General features: G+C 42.6%; 1 protein-coding gene and 1 pseudogene across 2 annotated transcripts; both read left to right on the forward strand.

Annotated features, from left to right (window-relative positions):
- Nucleotides 1-1,631: 1,631 nt before the first annotated feature.
- On the forward strand, nt 1,632-1,989 carry LOC120224998 (annotated as a pseudogene).
- A 2,117-nt stretch (nt 1,990-4,106) lies between these two features.
- LOC120224997 (melanoma-associated antigen B18-like) lies at nt 4,107-6,553 on the forward strand. 2 transcript variants are annotated; one of them, XM_039223228.1, is made up of 3 exons: nt 4,107-4,178; nt 5,130-6,255; nt 6,381-6,553. In XM_039223228.1, exon 2 carries the CDS (start codon nt 5,179-5,181, stop codon nt 6,232-6,234), a length of 1,056 nt encoding a protein of 351 aa, XP_039079159.1. In that variant the 5' UTR covers nt 4,107-4,178; nt 5,130-5,178; the 3' UTR covers nt 6,235-6,255; nt 6,381-6,553. The 2 variants fall into 2 exon arrangements, with proteins under 2 accessions (XP_039079159.1, XP_039079158.1); XM_039223227.1 differs by lacking the exon at nt 4,107-4,178 and adding an exon at nt 4,642-4,707.
- The last annotated feature ends 8,835 nt before the right edge of the window (nt 6,554-15,388 follow it).

Below are 15,388 nucleotides of genomic sequence, written 5' to 3' on the forward strand. Positions count from 1 at the left end.
TAAATTCAGTACAGTATATGCAACTTGGGAGTTCCAGCTACTGTTATGGTCAGAAATTCTGTAATCATTCATTTTTCTGGGTGTGATAGGCAGAATTTTAAGATTACCCCAACACTTCACACTCGTGTAAAATTTCCTTTGAATATGATCAGATATCACTCTCATGAGTAAGTTATGTTATATGGCACAGATTATCCTTGGAGGACCAGACATAATTAGGTGAGCCCTCAAAAGGAGCAAGATTTCTTTTTTCTGGGGAAAGAGATTCAAGTGCTGGGGATTCTACATAAGGGAGATTCTCTGCTGATGGCTTTGAAAATGGACAGGGTCTCATGGCAAGGAATGCAGTCAGCTTCCAGTAGCTAAGACTGGCCCCTTCCCAACAGCCGCTCTGACAAGTGCAGAGTCAGACCCCATCTTTTCAAAGATTTGATGTTTTATTCCCTTCTTACTTCACCTTAATCCTGGTCCTGATTCAGTAACATGTCCCCTAGACACTTCCTTATCTTTAGGTTACTAGCAAGTATCAACATACTCTTTTATTTCTGAACTTGATTCAGAAACTTTCTACTCAGTATTTTGGTTACCTGGCAAGTGGCAAAGTTATGTGTTCAAAAAATCATTCTCTGGATCTGGCACATGGGTTCCTGGCTATGTTCATCTGAGCGTGGTGTCATAGGTAGTGGACTCATCAAAGACAATGCCTCCCTTCCTCTGAATTAGCCTTGATCACCAACTGATATGTCCAGTTTCTCCTAAATATCATTATCTTGGCTAGAGCTGATGCCTAAGAGAATGAGGCACAGGGATGAGGAAACCTTCAGAAATCCAGTCCTTCATTCGCAGTATAGCCGTTGAAATGGTTGAAATGGTATTGGAAGCAGCAGGTTTGATAGTGGACAGTTAGTCTAAGTGGGACTGGAGCAGAAGGTAAAGGTGGACAAGGTGTTCAGCCACTGAAAGGCTAAAGCTGTTGTCAGGTGCCAAATCATTCTAGATGACTTCTGCCTGAGAAGGTGTTATTACATCATTCAGGAAGGAACAGGATGGGTGGAGTCATAGATAGCTCTAATAGTTAAATGGTGACAATCCTGATTTTATAACTTAGGACTTCTGATCTGTAGTTTCATGGTCTTTGCTCCACAACATTTTCTATTGCCAGGCTTATTAACCTAGAAACCTGTCTAAAAGTGACCTACTGAAGACATAAATACTCATTCAAAATATAAGTATTTAATTTACTGGCAAGTAAAATGAAAAGTTGGAAAATCGATTTTAATGAATTGAGAGTATGTATTAGCATATTTATCCAGACAAATCAGATATTTTTGCATTAGCCACATTAAGGAATAGAGTTCTGAGTCTGTTAGTCTAGCCCTCTATTGAATACATTTGTGAACCCAGAGGAAGAAAATTTATTTTTTATGTACATGCATACAAGCTAAGATAGTCCTGACATTCATACCAGTTGCCATATGCACATTAGAATTTATAAAGAAAAAAATAAAAACTCTTTTTTGGAAGATGCATTCATAGCTACAGTGGAGTTTTGGAGGCCCGGCTTCTTCCCCTGACTCACTGCTGTTCACTCTTGCGGAGAAACAAGTCAGTCAGAAAGCTGCTCCAAGGCTATGGCTTTTAAAAACACTGGGAAGACACGTTTGGAACCAGAGGTGGCAATTCACTGAATTAGAATTAGTTTAAGCAGCTGCAAGGTAAAATCTTGGGAGAAGAGTATGTGCCGACTTGATCAGAGGCGCAAAGGAAAAGAATCTCAAAGTGAAAAGACCAGTTTGGATGCCTTCAAAGACTGAGAATCTACGAGAAAAGCTCCTTGTGGTGACGGTTCCAAGACTTGGAATCATTTTCAGATGAGGATCCACAAGTGGACTCCCTGATTTGCACAGTCCTTTTGAGATAGTTAAAAAGATTACTTCCATCAGCACTGAGCCATGAGTTGAGGTTGAAGTCACCACTGCAGATGCTTAAATCAACCTTTTTAATAAATTATTAGTTGTTAAAAAAGAAAGAAAAAAAAAGTAAGCTGGCATACTGACAGGTTAGCTACGTAGAAAGAACACAAAGTAAACTGCAAAGATGACTAGCTTTGAATAAATTATAGTAAAGTTTTCTATTTCCTAAAATTAGAACTATCTGTAGGCACAAGTAATAGTCATGTGACAACATGCTGCTCATTAATAATTATTAATAATGGATGAATTATTCAACCAGTTATTACTGATTGAGTTCTCAAGCAAGCTTTTTTTATTATTTAAAATGACAAAAAATTACAATTCTGAGCTAAAGAGTTTACTGGAATTAGACAAAGAGATCTAGCTTTCTTTATCTATCCATACATCTGTCTTTCTAGGCAGGAAAATGGGCCAACTGTAAAGCTTGCCTCAAGAAAACAAACTGGAAGATAACAGAAGGTTCTACCTTTAGATATATTTCAGCTAATAATCTTGGAAGAAATGACAGAATTCAAGAATTATAATTCAGCAGCCCCTAATGGATTAATGGATGACACTGACCATCGTTGGTGACTGCCAACACCACAAAGCAAACAACAGATGTTATGTGCCTCCTAATGGAATAACACAGTGTCACTTTAGGAGTGATTTTACCAACAGAGACAAATCAATAAACCTTAATCTGAACAAGCTTCTCATTATAACTACTGAACATTATTTATGCTGACGGTCAGGTATATTGAGTTATTTTTATCCCTTGTAATGTTGTATGTGATTGACAATTTCTATTACAAATATCATGTCTTCAAATTTAAAAACCCAAGTAAAATGAAACCATTTTTAGCAAAATATAAATCACTACATAGGTCCATACAGAAATATAAAGTTTTCGTTGAACAGTACAACCTGAAACTTGTAGTCCTGATACATTTTCAGGGAAAATTTTGCTCCCAGAATGTACCCTGACCAGCCAGGTTGAAAGGTCATTACACCAAATGATGAAGGAAAAGCTAATCACCACATTACCTAAGTTCTTACAAGCCATACAGGAAGATGGGAAATTACTCAACCACTTTACCAGGCTAGCTGTCCTTGATACAAAGACTAGATGAGTATGCCCCTGGGGTGGGGTGAGGGGGGGAAAGAAACTTGAGTCAAGCTCACTCATATACATATTCTAAATAAATTCATGGCACATCCAGTGCAGCAGCAAATTAAATGAAATAGGCTGTGTCCAAGGAATGCAAAGATCGTATCACACTGAAAAAAAAAAAAAAAAAACCTGTGAATTGGAATTCACTATGTTAACAGAAAAGAGAAAGCATTTTATCATGTTCTGAAAGTAAAGGAAAAAAACCTTTGTTAAAAATTCAACCCTAGTTCATGCTAGTAACTTTTAGCAAACATACTAGAATGGAATTTCCATATTGTGAGGTCAGGAGCACACATATGTAAGGATGAAATGTTAAGACGTTCCCAGTATGGTCAGAATAGGACAGGGAAGTGTGATACCATTTCTACTATTCAAACCCAGACTGTATTGCATAACCAGTATATAGCCATATGTAGCAATACCAAAATAAGAGTGATGGATTGTGAAAAGAGATAATAAGATCCCCTAATTAAAACCTCCAAAGAAATTGGCTGTCCAGTATTTAAATGTATAAGGAACTTCAGGAAGCTGACGTAGATCACTATAGCAAAATCAGAAGTCGGGGCACCTGGGTGGCTCAGTCAGTTAAGCATCCAGCTCTTGATCCCAAGGGTGGTAGTTTCAAGCCCCCCATCTGGCTCTTCACTTAAAGAGTGGAGCCTACTTGGGATTCTCTTGCTCTCCCTTGCCCTGCCCCTCCCCCTTTCACTCTTAAATAAATAAATAAAAAAATCATAAGTCTAGCCATACAAAATAAATAGCAGATTCTGTTAATGGAAAATATACCCTTCAAAACAGTAGCAGTAGCCAAACTATACCTAAAAAAAAAAGAACTAGGAAATATATACATGATCTTTATGGAAGCAAATATTAAAAAAAAATTAACAGACTTAGGTAAAAGAGCAATGGAGCAATATACCATGCTTATTTATGGTGATATCTATTTATCCTACAGATGTCAATTCTTCTTATTTACAGATTTCTGCTTTACCTGGTGGATCTGGCCTCCAGTTAGCAGAAGAGAGGTATCCTGGCATCAACAAGGAGCCAAGGTATGACACTGAACGAGGACTGCAGGTAGAACCTACCAGAAAAGAGGGGGCAACAAAGAGGTTCCCCTCATACACCCCCCTCCACACTCCACATCCCCCTTCAACCCACCCTCCACCTCCCTCCTACTCACCCCTCCTTCCGCTGTCATTCTTGGAAGATCCCAGTCATAAGTGCTATCCTCTGCTCCCGCCTTACTTGCTACTGGGGGTTCTGATGGAAATGAAAGGCTTGGTCTAAGATGCCCTTAGTAAACTCACCAGAGGAAGAAGTCCCAGGCCCTCCCTGTCAGGAGTCAGGAAAGACCCATGTCTGAGTTCACTATAATTCCCCCGCCACCAGAACTGGGGGGAGGCCCACCCCACAGAAACCTACCGGAGCTTTTATGCTAGGGAGCCCATGTGGGTGTGGCCGGATGTGCTCGCCCGGATTTCCGGTACACACTGCTCATATGGAATTTGAGGCCTCGTCTGAGAGGTGTGGTCTCACCAGCAGCAGAGGGAGGAGGCCCACGATCCGGCAGGTGTCAAGGTGAGTAACTTGTTAGAACTGAAGGGATGCACTCCTTTCAGAACCTAGGTGCCCCAAAGAGCACCCGTTCTCCTCTATACCCCACCCCCACTGCCACCAACTCGTGGCACGAGCTCATAGAACTAACATCCCCTTACTTTCGCATTAGGAGCATTTGGGATGGGAGGACTATACCTGAAGGGGCAGTTCCAAGTCGGCAGAGGGAGATTTCAAAGGACTAATTAGGAGTCACGTTTAGCATTCTGAATTAGAATGGAGGCTACAAGCCCCCACAGAAGAGTGGAGACCCACAGAGTTCTGCTCGCCTGTGTTTTGTGTGTTCCTAACATAGTAACCACAAAACAGTAAGCGGAGGCAGGTTTTCTCAGAGCGCAGGTAGAATATCCCTACTAATGCACCCCATCTTTTCCTCCATATTCTAGGGTGACCTCTTGATCAGCCTAACTGCTCGCACAACTGCCTGCCATCACCATGCCTAGAGGTCAGAAGAGTAAGCTCCGTGCCCGTGAGAGACGCCGCCAGGCCCGTGGTGAGACCCCGGGCCTGGAGAGCACGGAGGCTACTGCAGCAGCAGCAGCAGCAGCAGCAGCAGCAGAGGAGCGCCCCTCCCCTGCCTGGCCTCTTTCTGGGGATGGAGCTCAGAATATGCCTGCCACTGCGACACCCAGAAGTCCTCGGGCAGCCCACAGGACCCCGTCTCCCGCCAGTGCTGGTGCAGCTGTTTCATGCCCCGATTCAGATGACAGTGACAAAAGCCAAGATGAGGAAAGCCGACGATCCTCTAAGGGCAATGAGTTCTTATGCAGAGATCCATTAAACAAGAAGGTGGTTTTGTTGGTGCAGTTCCTGCTGCAGAAGTATCAGAAGAAAGAGCCAGTTACCAAGGCAGACATACTGAAGTGTGTCATCAGAAAGTACAGGTGTCATTTCAATGAGATCCTCAAGAGAGCCTCTGAGCACATGGAGCTGGCCTTTGGTATTGATGTGAAGGAAGTGGATCCCATCCGGCACTGCTATGCCCTCCTCAGCAAACTAGACCTCAGCGTCGATGGAACGACACTTGAAGGAGAGAACATGCCCAAGACTGGCATCCTGATGATCGTGCTGGGTGTGATCTTCATGAAAGGCAACTGTGCCCGGGAGGAGGAGGTCTGGGAAGTCCTGAATATGATGGGTGTATATTCTGATAAGAAGCATTTCATCTATGGGGAGCCCAAGAAGATCATCACTGAAGATTTGGTGCAGCTCAGGTACCTGGAGTACCGGCAGGTGCCCGGCAGCGACCCTCCGAGCTATGAGTTCATGTGGGGCCCGAGAGCCCATGCCGAGACCAGCAAGATGAAAGTCCTGGAGTTTTTGGCCAAGATCCACGATACCGTCCCTAGTGCCTTCCCAGCCTGGTATGAAGAGGCTTTGCAAGATGAAGAAGAGCGAGCCCAAGCCCGAGCTGCAGCCAGGGCTCGTATCACTGCCATGGCCAGTGCACGTGCCAGGGCCATGGCCACCAGCTCATCCCACACTAAGTGAAGTCTCAGGCTGGTCCAAAAGGTATGTCACCACTCTAACAGTGGAGGGGCAGGGTGGGGCCAGAGAAGTGTGTATCATCTGTGTTCCTGCTGTATGTGGATAACGTGGAATTTTGCTGCTTTTTTTTTTTTCTGGTTGTATTTCAGATGCTGAAGTTTGAAGCAGTTTGTTTTTTTTGTGGAAGAAAAACGCAGTCAGCATTCTAAGTAATGGATGGCAATGGCCAGGGTGGGTCTGGAAGGAACACAGTGAATATCATCTTGGTGTTCTTGTTCTATATGGTAAACTTAAGAGTTCTCTTTTTAGAAATCTCTTTTCTTTCTTTTTTTTCTCTTTCTTTCTTTCACTCTTTCTTTTTGTTATATTTCAAATGTTATTTCTTTAATAGAGAGGTTACATAATTTTCAAATCTAAATTAATGATTTTGGTTGCATATTTGTTGCTGTTTAATAGGCTTAAGAGCAGGAGTTACATTGTTTAGGAAAACACATTGGGAAACCTTTCATGCTTACCAAAAAAACCCAGTAAAACATGGTATTGTCACAGGCATTTCCTTGGAAATGCAAAAAAACTTTAGCAGTAAAATTACTAGGATCAAAAAATGAGGGGGATAGAAGTGAAAGCTATTTCGTTCTTGGTTTTCCATATACATTTTAGCCTGCTGTTCTGTAAGAATACAAGATGCATGCGTGGATTTACTTGGCTTATTAAAGAATGTAGGAGAAATAAAAAGTTGAACACTAGAACTCATGCTTGCTGGCTCATTTATTTTCTAAATTCTAATTGAGCGTCTGCTCTTTGAAAGTCACAATGTTAGAAATGGGGAACCTGGGATATAAATGTAACACTCCTGTCTTAGAATTTTACAGTCCTTGAACAGTAATCATATGTGGAAGATGGTGAAAGACCCTCTAAGACCTAAAGGACCACTAAGAAGAAGTAAAGAGGTAAAGAGGAAGGGAGGGGGCTGGGAGGAGTGGGAGGCGGGGGGATGTCTATCTAAGAGCGGCAAGACACACATTCCCTGAGGAAAGGCAGTTTGGGGATTCAGGAAACTACGAGTTCCTTGATTAGGAACTAGGCTCTTAATTTAAGCTGCATGGTGGGCCACACAGGAGACTGTGGGACTGGTGAGTGGGGGCCAGACAGACCAATGGTTTCTCGGTGTTGAAGGACAAATCCAGGAATGCAAACCTGCTGTTGAGTCACTTTGGTATCATCAGCATAGCAGAGGAAAACCTCCTCAGCAGGCAGAAATGGAAGGTAGCCTGTGTTCGTGTCCATGGGCAGTTGCACAGGCAGCACAACCTAATTGTTTCCGGCACAGCATCTCCCAGGAATATCTAATCAGGGTGATAGTACTTTGAGGTGGCATGCTGAGAGCTTACTCTGTTGGCTGTCTTTGCTCTGAACTGGTGGGTAAGCAGGTCCCACTGCATTTAAATTGCATTTTTATTAGATTATCAGGAGTATGATTTTGCACATTCTAAGGGAGGATGAGGTTTTTGGTGATGGTGGAGTTAAGTAACTCATCCTGAACCAGGGAAAATTTTCTTTAGTTGTACTTGCTAAGCAGCATTATGGGTGAATTTGGTGTTCTTTGCCCCAGAAAACTGCATATTCTTTGATAACTCACGAATCTAAAACTGTCATAAAAATAAAAATAAATAAAATAGGGACACCTGGGTGGCTCAGTTGGTTAAGCGTCTAACCTCAGCTCAGGTCATGATCTCACAGTTCTGTGAGTTCGAGCCCCACATTGGGCTGTGTGACAGTGCAGAGCCAGCTTGGGATCCTCTGTCTCCCTCGCTCTCTGCCCCTCCCCTGCTTCCTCTTTCTCTCTCTGTCTCAAAAATAAATAAACATTTAAATAAATAAATCTCCCCAGGGGGAGGGTGCTATTGTCTGCAGTTAAAAAAAATCAAGTGCCGTGATAAACACCATTCACTGAAGACCTGCTATTCTCCAATTGCTCTGCCAAGTGCTTCCTAACCGTTATATTTATTCCAACAGCCCTACAAGATAGGGCTTATCAGACATAGTTTGCAGATGAAGAACTTGTAATTTTCTCAAGTTCACATGGCTGATAACTGGCAGAGCCGTCACTAGATCCCTGGTCAAATTTGTCTGGAGCCCATACTTTTCGACTCCTCCAACCTGAGGTAACCTTCCCTCTCTCTCTTTATTGCTCTCACTATTCTGAGATGTATCACAGGTAACTAAAACCAAGGCTCTTTAGCCCAAGTGCTAAAAGCAGCCCTCATGAAGGAAGGTGAATATGAGAGTAGCACAGTTGGGGTACTGTTTGTAGGCTTCGTTCACTGAGACGCGTCTTGTCCCAGCCCTTTCCTGCATTACAGCCCCTGGCTCCGGAGCACTCCCCAGTGTGACCTGCTGTCTGAATTGGAGCCTCCTTTGCTGACCAGCTCTTCACTGTGTCTGCGGGACGGTGCACCCAGCTGCCTGTGATGCAGACAGTCCTCAATCGCCTGCCCTCCCCCTTAGAGCCTCCCACCTCTCTGCAGCTGTACCCTGGAGGTCCCATCCCTCAGTGGAAGCATAGAGCGAGGAGTCTGCACACCTGATGGCTATACCACTGCCACCCAGCCCTACAGCAGTATGTTCCAAATGTGTTCCGGTGTGTTCCAAATGAGCTGGTGAATAGAGTCCTATTTCTTACAGAATGTACTGGTTCTTAGGATTTAACTAAAGTTAGATGACGGGGGTGGGGGTGGTGTAAATGACACAGATATTGTCAGTAGGGTTTTGCAGGAGTGGCCACTGAACACATACACATACATCAGTGACTAAGCTTACCCAGCTGGTCCGTAATCAAAGCCTCTCGTGTAATGTTTTAACCATGCCAATCACCCTGCAGCAAACATCTACTGACGCTGAGTTTCTCAGAACCTAGAGTTCTTCTAAAAGGGGAAAAAATGTTTCTTGACAGACACACTAACTTTGGACAGGAAAGACTGAAATAATTGGCCCTCTTTCTGCTGCCTCTTACCTCAGTACTTGCCCCAGAGGAAAATGCTTCGCTGTCTTTGTGCCTAATGGCACCCGTAAAACTGTCCTGCACATTTAGTCTCGCTGAGGGTTGCCTAGACTCACAAGTTAAAGTTTTGACCATGCTTCAGTAGAAAGAGAGCATTCTCATCCTACAGAGATTCTAGAATTCATTTAAGCGGTGAGTGCACAGAAGTGCCAGTGAGTGAAAAAGGTGAGCCCTCCTTACTGAGATTTTACAGGATCCTTTTGAAAATTAAATGTGGTCCAGTATTTGAAAGAACGTGCCACATAGCAGGATTGGAAAAATTTGCAGAATTGCAAGGCAAACTGGCCTCCTTAGAAACTCCAAGAAGAGCGTTGTTTTCACAACAAATTCTAATAATTGTTCTTTGTCTCTTTGTTGAGCATCTACTAAGTTCCAGTTTATGGGAAAGGCTGCAAGTGCTCATGAACATCATGTCTTGCTCTTCTTCCTGGGCTGACAGGGAGACTACATTCCCACCCTCCTCAGGGAGAGTCATGTGACTACTGTTGACACTGAAATAGGAACAGTAATGGTGTTTGTCATCTTCAGGCCGAGGTATTTGAGAGCCAGTTTGTCTCACCCATGCTTTCTGTTTTATTCAGCAGCCAACCTTGAGACCCTTATTGAGAAGTGGAATGATAGGAGCAGCCTGGACACCTGCCAACTCACATCAGAGTTTATGTGCATGAGAAACAAACTTTTGTTGTTGCTGTGGTTTTTAATTTTATTTATTTATTATTAATTGTTAATGTTTATTTATTTTGGAGAGAGAGAGAGAGCATGAGCAGCGGAGAGGCAGAGAGAGAGAGGGAGGCACAGAATCCGAATCAGGCTCCAGGCTCCAAGCTGTCAGCACAGAGCCCCATGGAGGGCTCGAACTTACAAACTACGAGATCATGACCTAAGCCAAAGTCAGACGCTTAACTGAGTGAGCCACCCAGGCGCCCCTAACTTTATTAATTTTTTAATGTTTATTTATTTTTGAGAGAGAATGTACATGTGAGTGTGGGAGGGTCAGCGAAGGGGGGATCAAGAGGATCCAGAGCCGGCTCTCTGCTGACAGCAGAGAGACCAATGCAGGGCTGGAACTCACGAACTGACCTGTGAGATCATGACCCAAGCCGAAGTCAGTTCCGACTGAGCCACCCAGGCACCCCCAGAACTTTGTTGCTTTAAGCCTTGGCAGGCTTACTGTTCTATCACCTGTCAGTTTATCTGATTAATCACATCTGTGATTAATGCATGGCTACTATCTTCGTGGTTAGGTGTATTTAAATATTTTAATAATAAAGATAACTTTAAGGCATTATATAACAAAGATAATAGTACATATGTTCTTGTGAAAAATTTTGACAATACAGATAATTACAATATCCTCCTTCCTCAGAATTCAGCCCCTTTTTCAGAGACAATCACAGTTAACAGTCTGATGAGGGTCATGTTACAGTTGATCTGAGACTTTTTCATGTGAAGATGTGCTATAAAAATACATGGAATTTTTAAGATTTGCAATGAACAGTGTACATATTGTTCTGCCTCTTGACTTTGACTTAATAAAATGAATGCAAGATATTTCTGTGAGAGCAGATACAGATCTATCACTGTCTTTTAACTACTCTCTAGAATTATTTTTTCTTTCTTGTTTTTATTTTTTTAATTTACATCTTTCTTGTTTTTATTTATTTTTTTAATTTACATCCAAGTGAGTTGGCATATAGTGCAACAATGATTTCAGGAGTAGATTCCTTAATGCCCCTTACCCATTTGGCCCATCCCCCCTCCCATGACCCCTCCAGTAACCCTCTGTTTGTTCTCTATATTTAAGAGTCTTTTATGTTTTTGTCCCCCTCCCTGTTTTTATATTATTTTTGTTTCCCTTCCCTTATGTTCATCTGTTTTGTATTTTAAAGTCCTCATATGAGTGAAGTCATATGATATTTGTCTTTCTCTAATTTCACATAGCATAATACCCTCTAGTTTTCTTTTAAAATAGGTTTATTGGGGGGTACCTGGGTGGCTCAGTCAATTAAGTGTCCAACTTCGGCTCATGTCATGATCTCATGGTTCGTGGGTTTGAGCCCCACATCAGGCTCTGTGCTGACAGCTCAGAGTCTGGAGTCTGCTTCAATTTCTGTGTCTTTCTCTCTATCTGCCTCTCCCCAGCTTGCACTCTGTCTGTCTCTGTCTCTCTTTCAAAAATACACACACATTAAAAAACTAATAAAATAGGTTTACTGGGATATATTATACAAAAAACAGCTCATACTTAATATGTACAGTTTGATCAGTTTGGACATATGTATACATCTGTGAGATCATCATCATGATCAATGCAGTAGACATATCTATCACCTCCAAAACGTTCCTTGTGTCCCTTTTCTTTTTTTCCTAAAAGCACTTCACAGGAAATCTCTCAAAATGTTAAGTGCATGATCCAGTACTATTAACTGTAGCTACAATGTTTGTTGTACACCACATCTTTATAACTAATTCAGCCTGAATATCTGAAACTTTCTATCCATAGAACAACTCCCTATTTACTACCTTTTCTCTTGGTCCCTGGTAACCACAGTTGTATTTTATGATTCTACAAGTATGATGATTTCAGGTACCTCGTATAAGTGGAACCATGCAGGATTTGTCCTTCTGTGGCTGGCTTATTTCACTTAGCATAATGTCCTTCAGGCTTACCTATGTTGTTGCAAATGGCAGGATTTCCTATTTATTTATTTATTTGCTTTTTAAAATGTTTATTTTGAGTGTGCACGTGAGAGAGTGTGCTAGAGAAAGCACATGAGTGAACAGGAGAGAGTCAGAAAGAGAGGGGGAGAGGGACTCCCAAGCAGGCTCTGTGCTGTCGGTATAGAGCCTGACTCGGGGCTCCATCTTACAAACCAAACCATGAGATCCTGATCTGAGCTGAAATCAAGAGTTGGATGCTTAACCAACTGAGCCACCCAGGTGCCCCAGGATTTCCCCTTTAAAGCAGGATAATAATGGGGCACCTGGGTGGCTCAGTCGGCTAAGCGGCCAACTTCAGCTCAGGTCATGATCTCACAGTTCATGGATTCGAGCCCAGCATCCGTCTCTGTGCTGACAGCTGAGAGCCTGGAGCCTGCTTTGGATTCTGTGTCTCACTCTCTCTCTCTCCCTCCCCTGCTCATACTGTGTCTCTCTCTCTCAAAAATCAATAAACATTTTCTAAAAATTTAGGAGGCAAGATGGCGGAGAATTAGGGAGCTCTGTACATTTTGTTCACCCCCATCTCTCAAACAAGAGAAGGCCTGAAACCATAGGACACTGAACCGCAGGACTCTGGGAGGAAAAGAGACAGAGTCCACTAAGAAGACAACATCATAGGTGAGTGAGTGTGACCTGGGGAAGATGAAAATGGGGCTGGGACCTAGAGACATGGAGGGAGGGGAGAGAATCCTCTTCATAGGGAGCCACAGAGAGTCAAGGGGAAGAGACAGAGTGACTGAAACTGCTCATTGAACTGTCCCTGGAGAAGAGAAAAACCTTGGCTCGGGTTGGAGAGTGATCCTCTTTCTAGCTGTGGTACTGACTGAGCTGGGTGCCCAGTCCCAGGCTGCGCCAGGAGAAACTGCTCCACTGCTCTCCCGGTTCGATTCCTAGCTGGGAAGCGGCCTCGCCTGTGGGATTATATTTCAGGCGGTATCAATGAAGCACACAGACTAAGGTCTGGAAATGAGGCAGGGCTTGGAACATAGAACATGACCCACCTTGGCTACGCCTGCAGCACAAGGAGATGGGACCCAAAAGAGTGATTTGTAACACTTGGTTCGAGAAGGGACTAGGGCACTGCCATTTTTCTCCCTACAACCACCGAGGCAGGACCTCAGGGAGCGGCCCATGGGACCGCAGTGGAGGCTAAGACCTGCCTACACCAAAATATGCCCATCCCCACTCTAGAGCTGCTTTTTTTTCTTTTCTTTTTTTTTTTTTTTAACCACAGCCTGGGGCAAGACCAACATGGATGCACTGCCGTGATTGATTCTAGATCAATTCCTTCTATTCAGATATATTTTCCATGGTCTCATATGTATCCCTCCCCTTCGTTGGACAGGGCACTCTGGTCATTGGTTTGCTTAAACAGTCACATTTAATCCATTCCCTAGATGTATATTCTACACCTCCACTGCTACCTTTCCCTCTCTCTCTCTCCCCCTCTCCCTGGAGTAATCAGACTGTATAGTTTCTCTAACATTATCTTCGTTTCTTTCTCCTCGCCTCCTACCATATTCTCCTCTTTCTCTCTGAATTAAGCCTTTTAGTCTCTCTGCCTGGTCATTGTCCAATTTCGCTTCCTCCCTGCCCTGACATTTCTCTCTTTGCATATGCTCTTCCATCAGCACTGCATACATCCTGCTCTTTATTTGTGGCTGGGAATTCTGGTTTTATGCATTTAGACTGTCCTTTGTCTTTTGGGGTTTTCGTTTCTTTTCTTTCTTTTTTTTTTCTTTTTCATTTTCCCTTTTGGTTTGCTTCCTTGTTGGATTTGTCTGTGTGTTTTTCTGCCTTTGTTCCCTGTGTGTTTGTCTCTCTGTTTTCCTTTCCAGGGCTACCTCAAGAAACCAGCCAAAGTACACATGGTGGAGAGTCCCAAATACCACTATGAGTAGGGAAATAAAATAACCAAAGTCTGCATCAGGAGTGCTGATGCATAGGGGCACATGTGCCTCAATGTTCATAGCAGCACTCTAAACAATAGCCAAAACAGGGAAAGATGTCCATCAACTGACTAATGGATCAAGAAGATGTGGTTTATCTATACGATGGAATACTACATGGCAATGAGAGAGAATAAAATCTGGCCATGTGTAGCAACATGGATGGAATGTGAGGGTGTTATGCTGAGCGAAATAAGTCAGGCACAGAAGGACACATACTATATGTTTGCACGTATAGGAGGATTAGGAGGAACTTAACAGAGGGCCATGGGGGAGGGGAAGGGGAAAAATAGTTGGGGAGAGGGAGGGAGGTAAACCATGAGAGACTCTTGAATGCTGATAACAAACAGGGCTGTTGAGGATAGGGGAGAGGGGAAGGGGGGTTGATGGGCACGGAGGAGGGCACTTGTTGGGATGAGCACTGGGTGTTATATAGAAACCAACCTGACAATAACCTATGAAAGAAAAAAAATTTAAATAAAATAAAGGAGGGTAATACTCTACTGTGTTGATGCAAAATGAACATAGCTCTTTTTTTTTTTTTTTTCAATTTTAAAGGAACAGAGTTTTATTTGAGCCCCAGCTTGGACGGCTGCCCTGCATACACAATCTACACAAAGAAGAGATCATTCCAGGGAAGGAACATTCGATGCAGGGTTATAAATGTTTGTTTGTTTGTTTGTTTACATACTTATACATCATCATGACAAAGTACATTATAGAAAGTTATGGACTTTACCTTATGTTTTTAGTATGTGCAAGGCTGTGAGAATTTAATATTATGGGAGCCAGGGAGGTTTTTTTTCTTTTTCATATCTTTATGTTTGGGATGGTCCTTTTTTTATTTTAGTGAAGCAGATGTACATTGTGCTCTGGCGAGAAATAGAGCTTATGCTTCAAGGCTTTGCCATGTCATTTTGACCTTGGTGAATATTAACTTTCCTTTATTGCATCAACTGTGTGATGCATGTGTATATATAGTTATTAAAATATATAAATATATTTATCATAGTTTCTTTATCCATTTCTCCTCAGTGGACATTTAGGTTATTTCCATAACTTGGCTATTGTGAATAATGCTACAACGAGCTTAAGAATGTAGATAGCTCTTTGAGATTCTGATTTCCATTCTTTTGAGTCTACATACCCAGGAAGGAGATTGCTGGATCATATGATAGTTCTAGTTTTAACTTTTTGAGGAACTTTCATGCTGTTTTCTATAGCAGCTTACCATTTTACATTCATACCAACTGTGTGCAAGGGTCCGATTCCACCACATTCCTGCCAACACTTTTTTTTTTTTTAATAATAACCATCCTAACTGGTATGAGATGATATTTCATTGTGGTTTTGATTTGAATTTCCTTCATAATTAGTGATGTTGAGTATCTTTTCTTAGACCTTTTGGCCTCTTAAAGGAGAGATC

Source organism: Hyaena hyaena, unplaced genomic scaffold, assembly GCF_003009895.1.
Source record: "Hyaena hyaena isolate Hyena2069 unplaced genomic scaffold, ASM300989v1 scaffold_1299, whole genome shotgun sequence".
Lineage (NCBI taxonomy): Eukaryota > Metazoa > Chordata > Mammalia > Carnivora > Hyaenidae > Hyaena > Hyaena hyaena.

What these genes read in the sequence shown, in the direction of transcription:
- LOC120224997 (XM_039223228.1), top strand. Translation starts at nt 5,179, where the DNA reads ATGCCTAGAGGTCAGAAGAGTAAGCTCCGTGCCCGTGAGAGACGCCGC.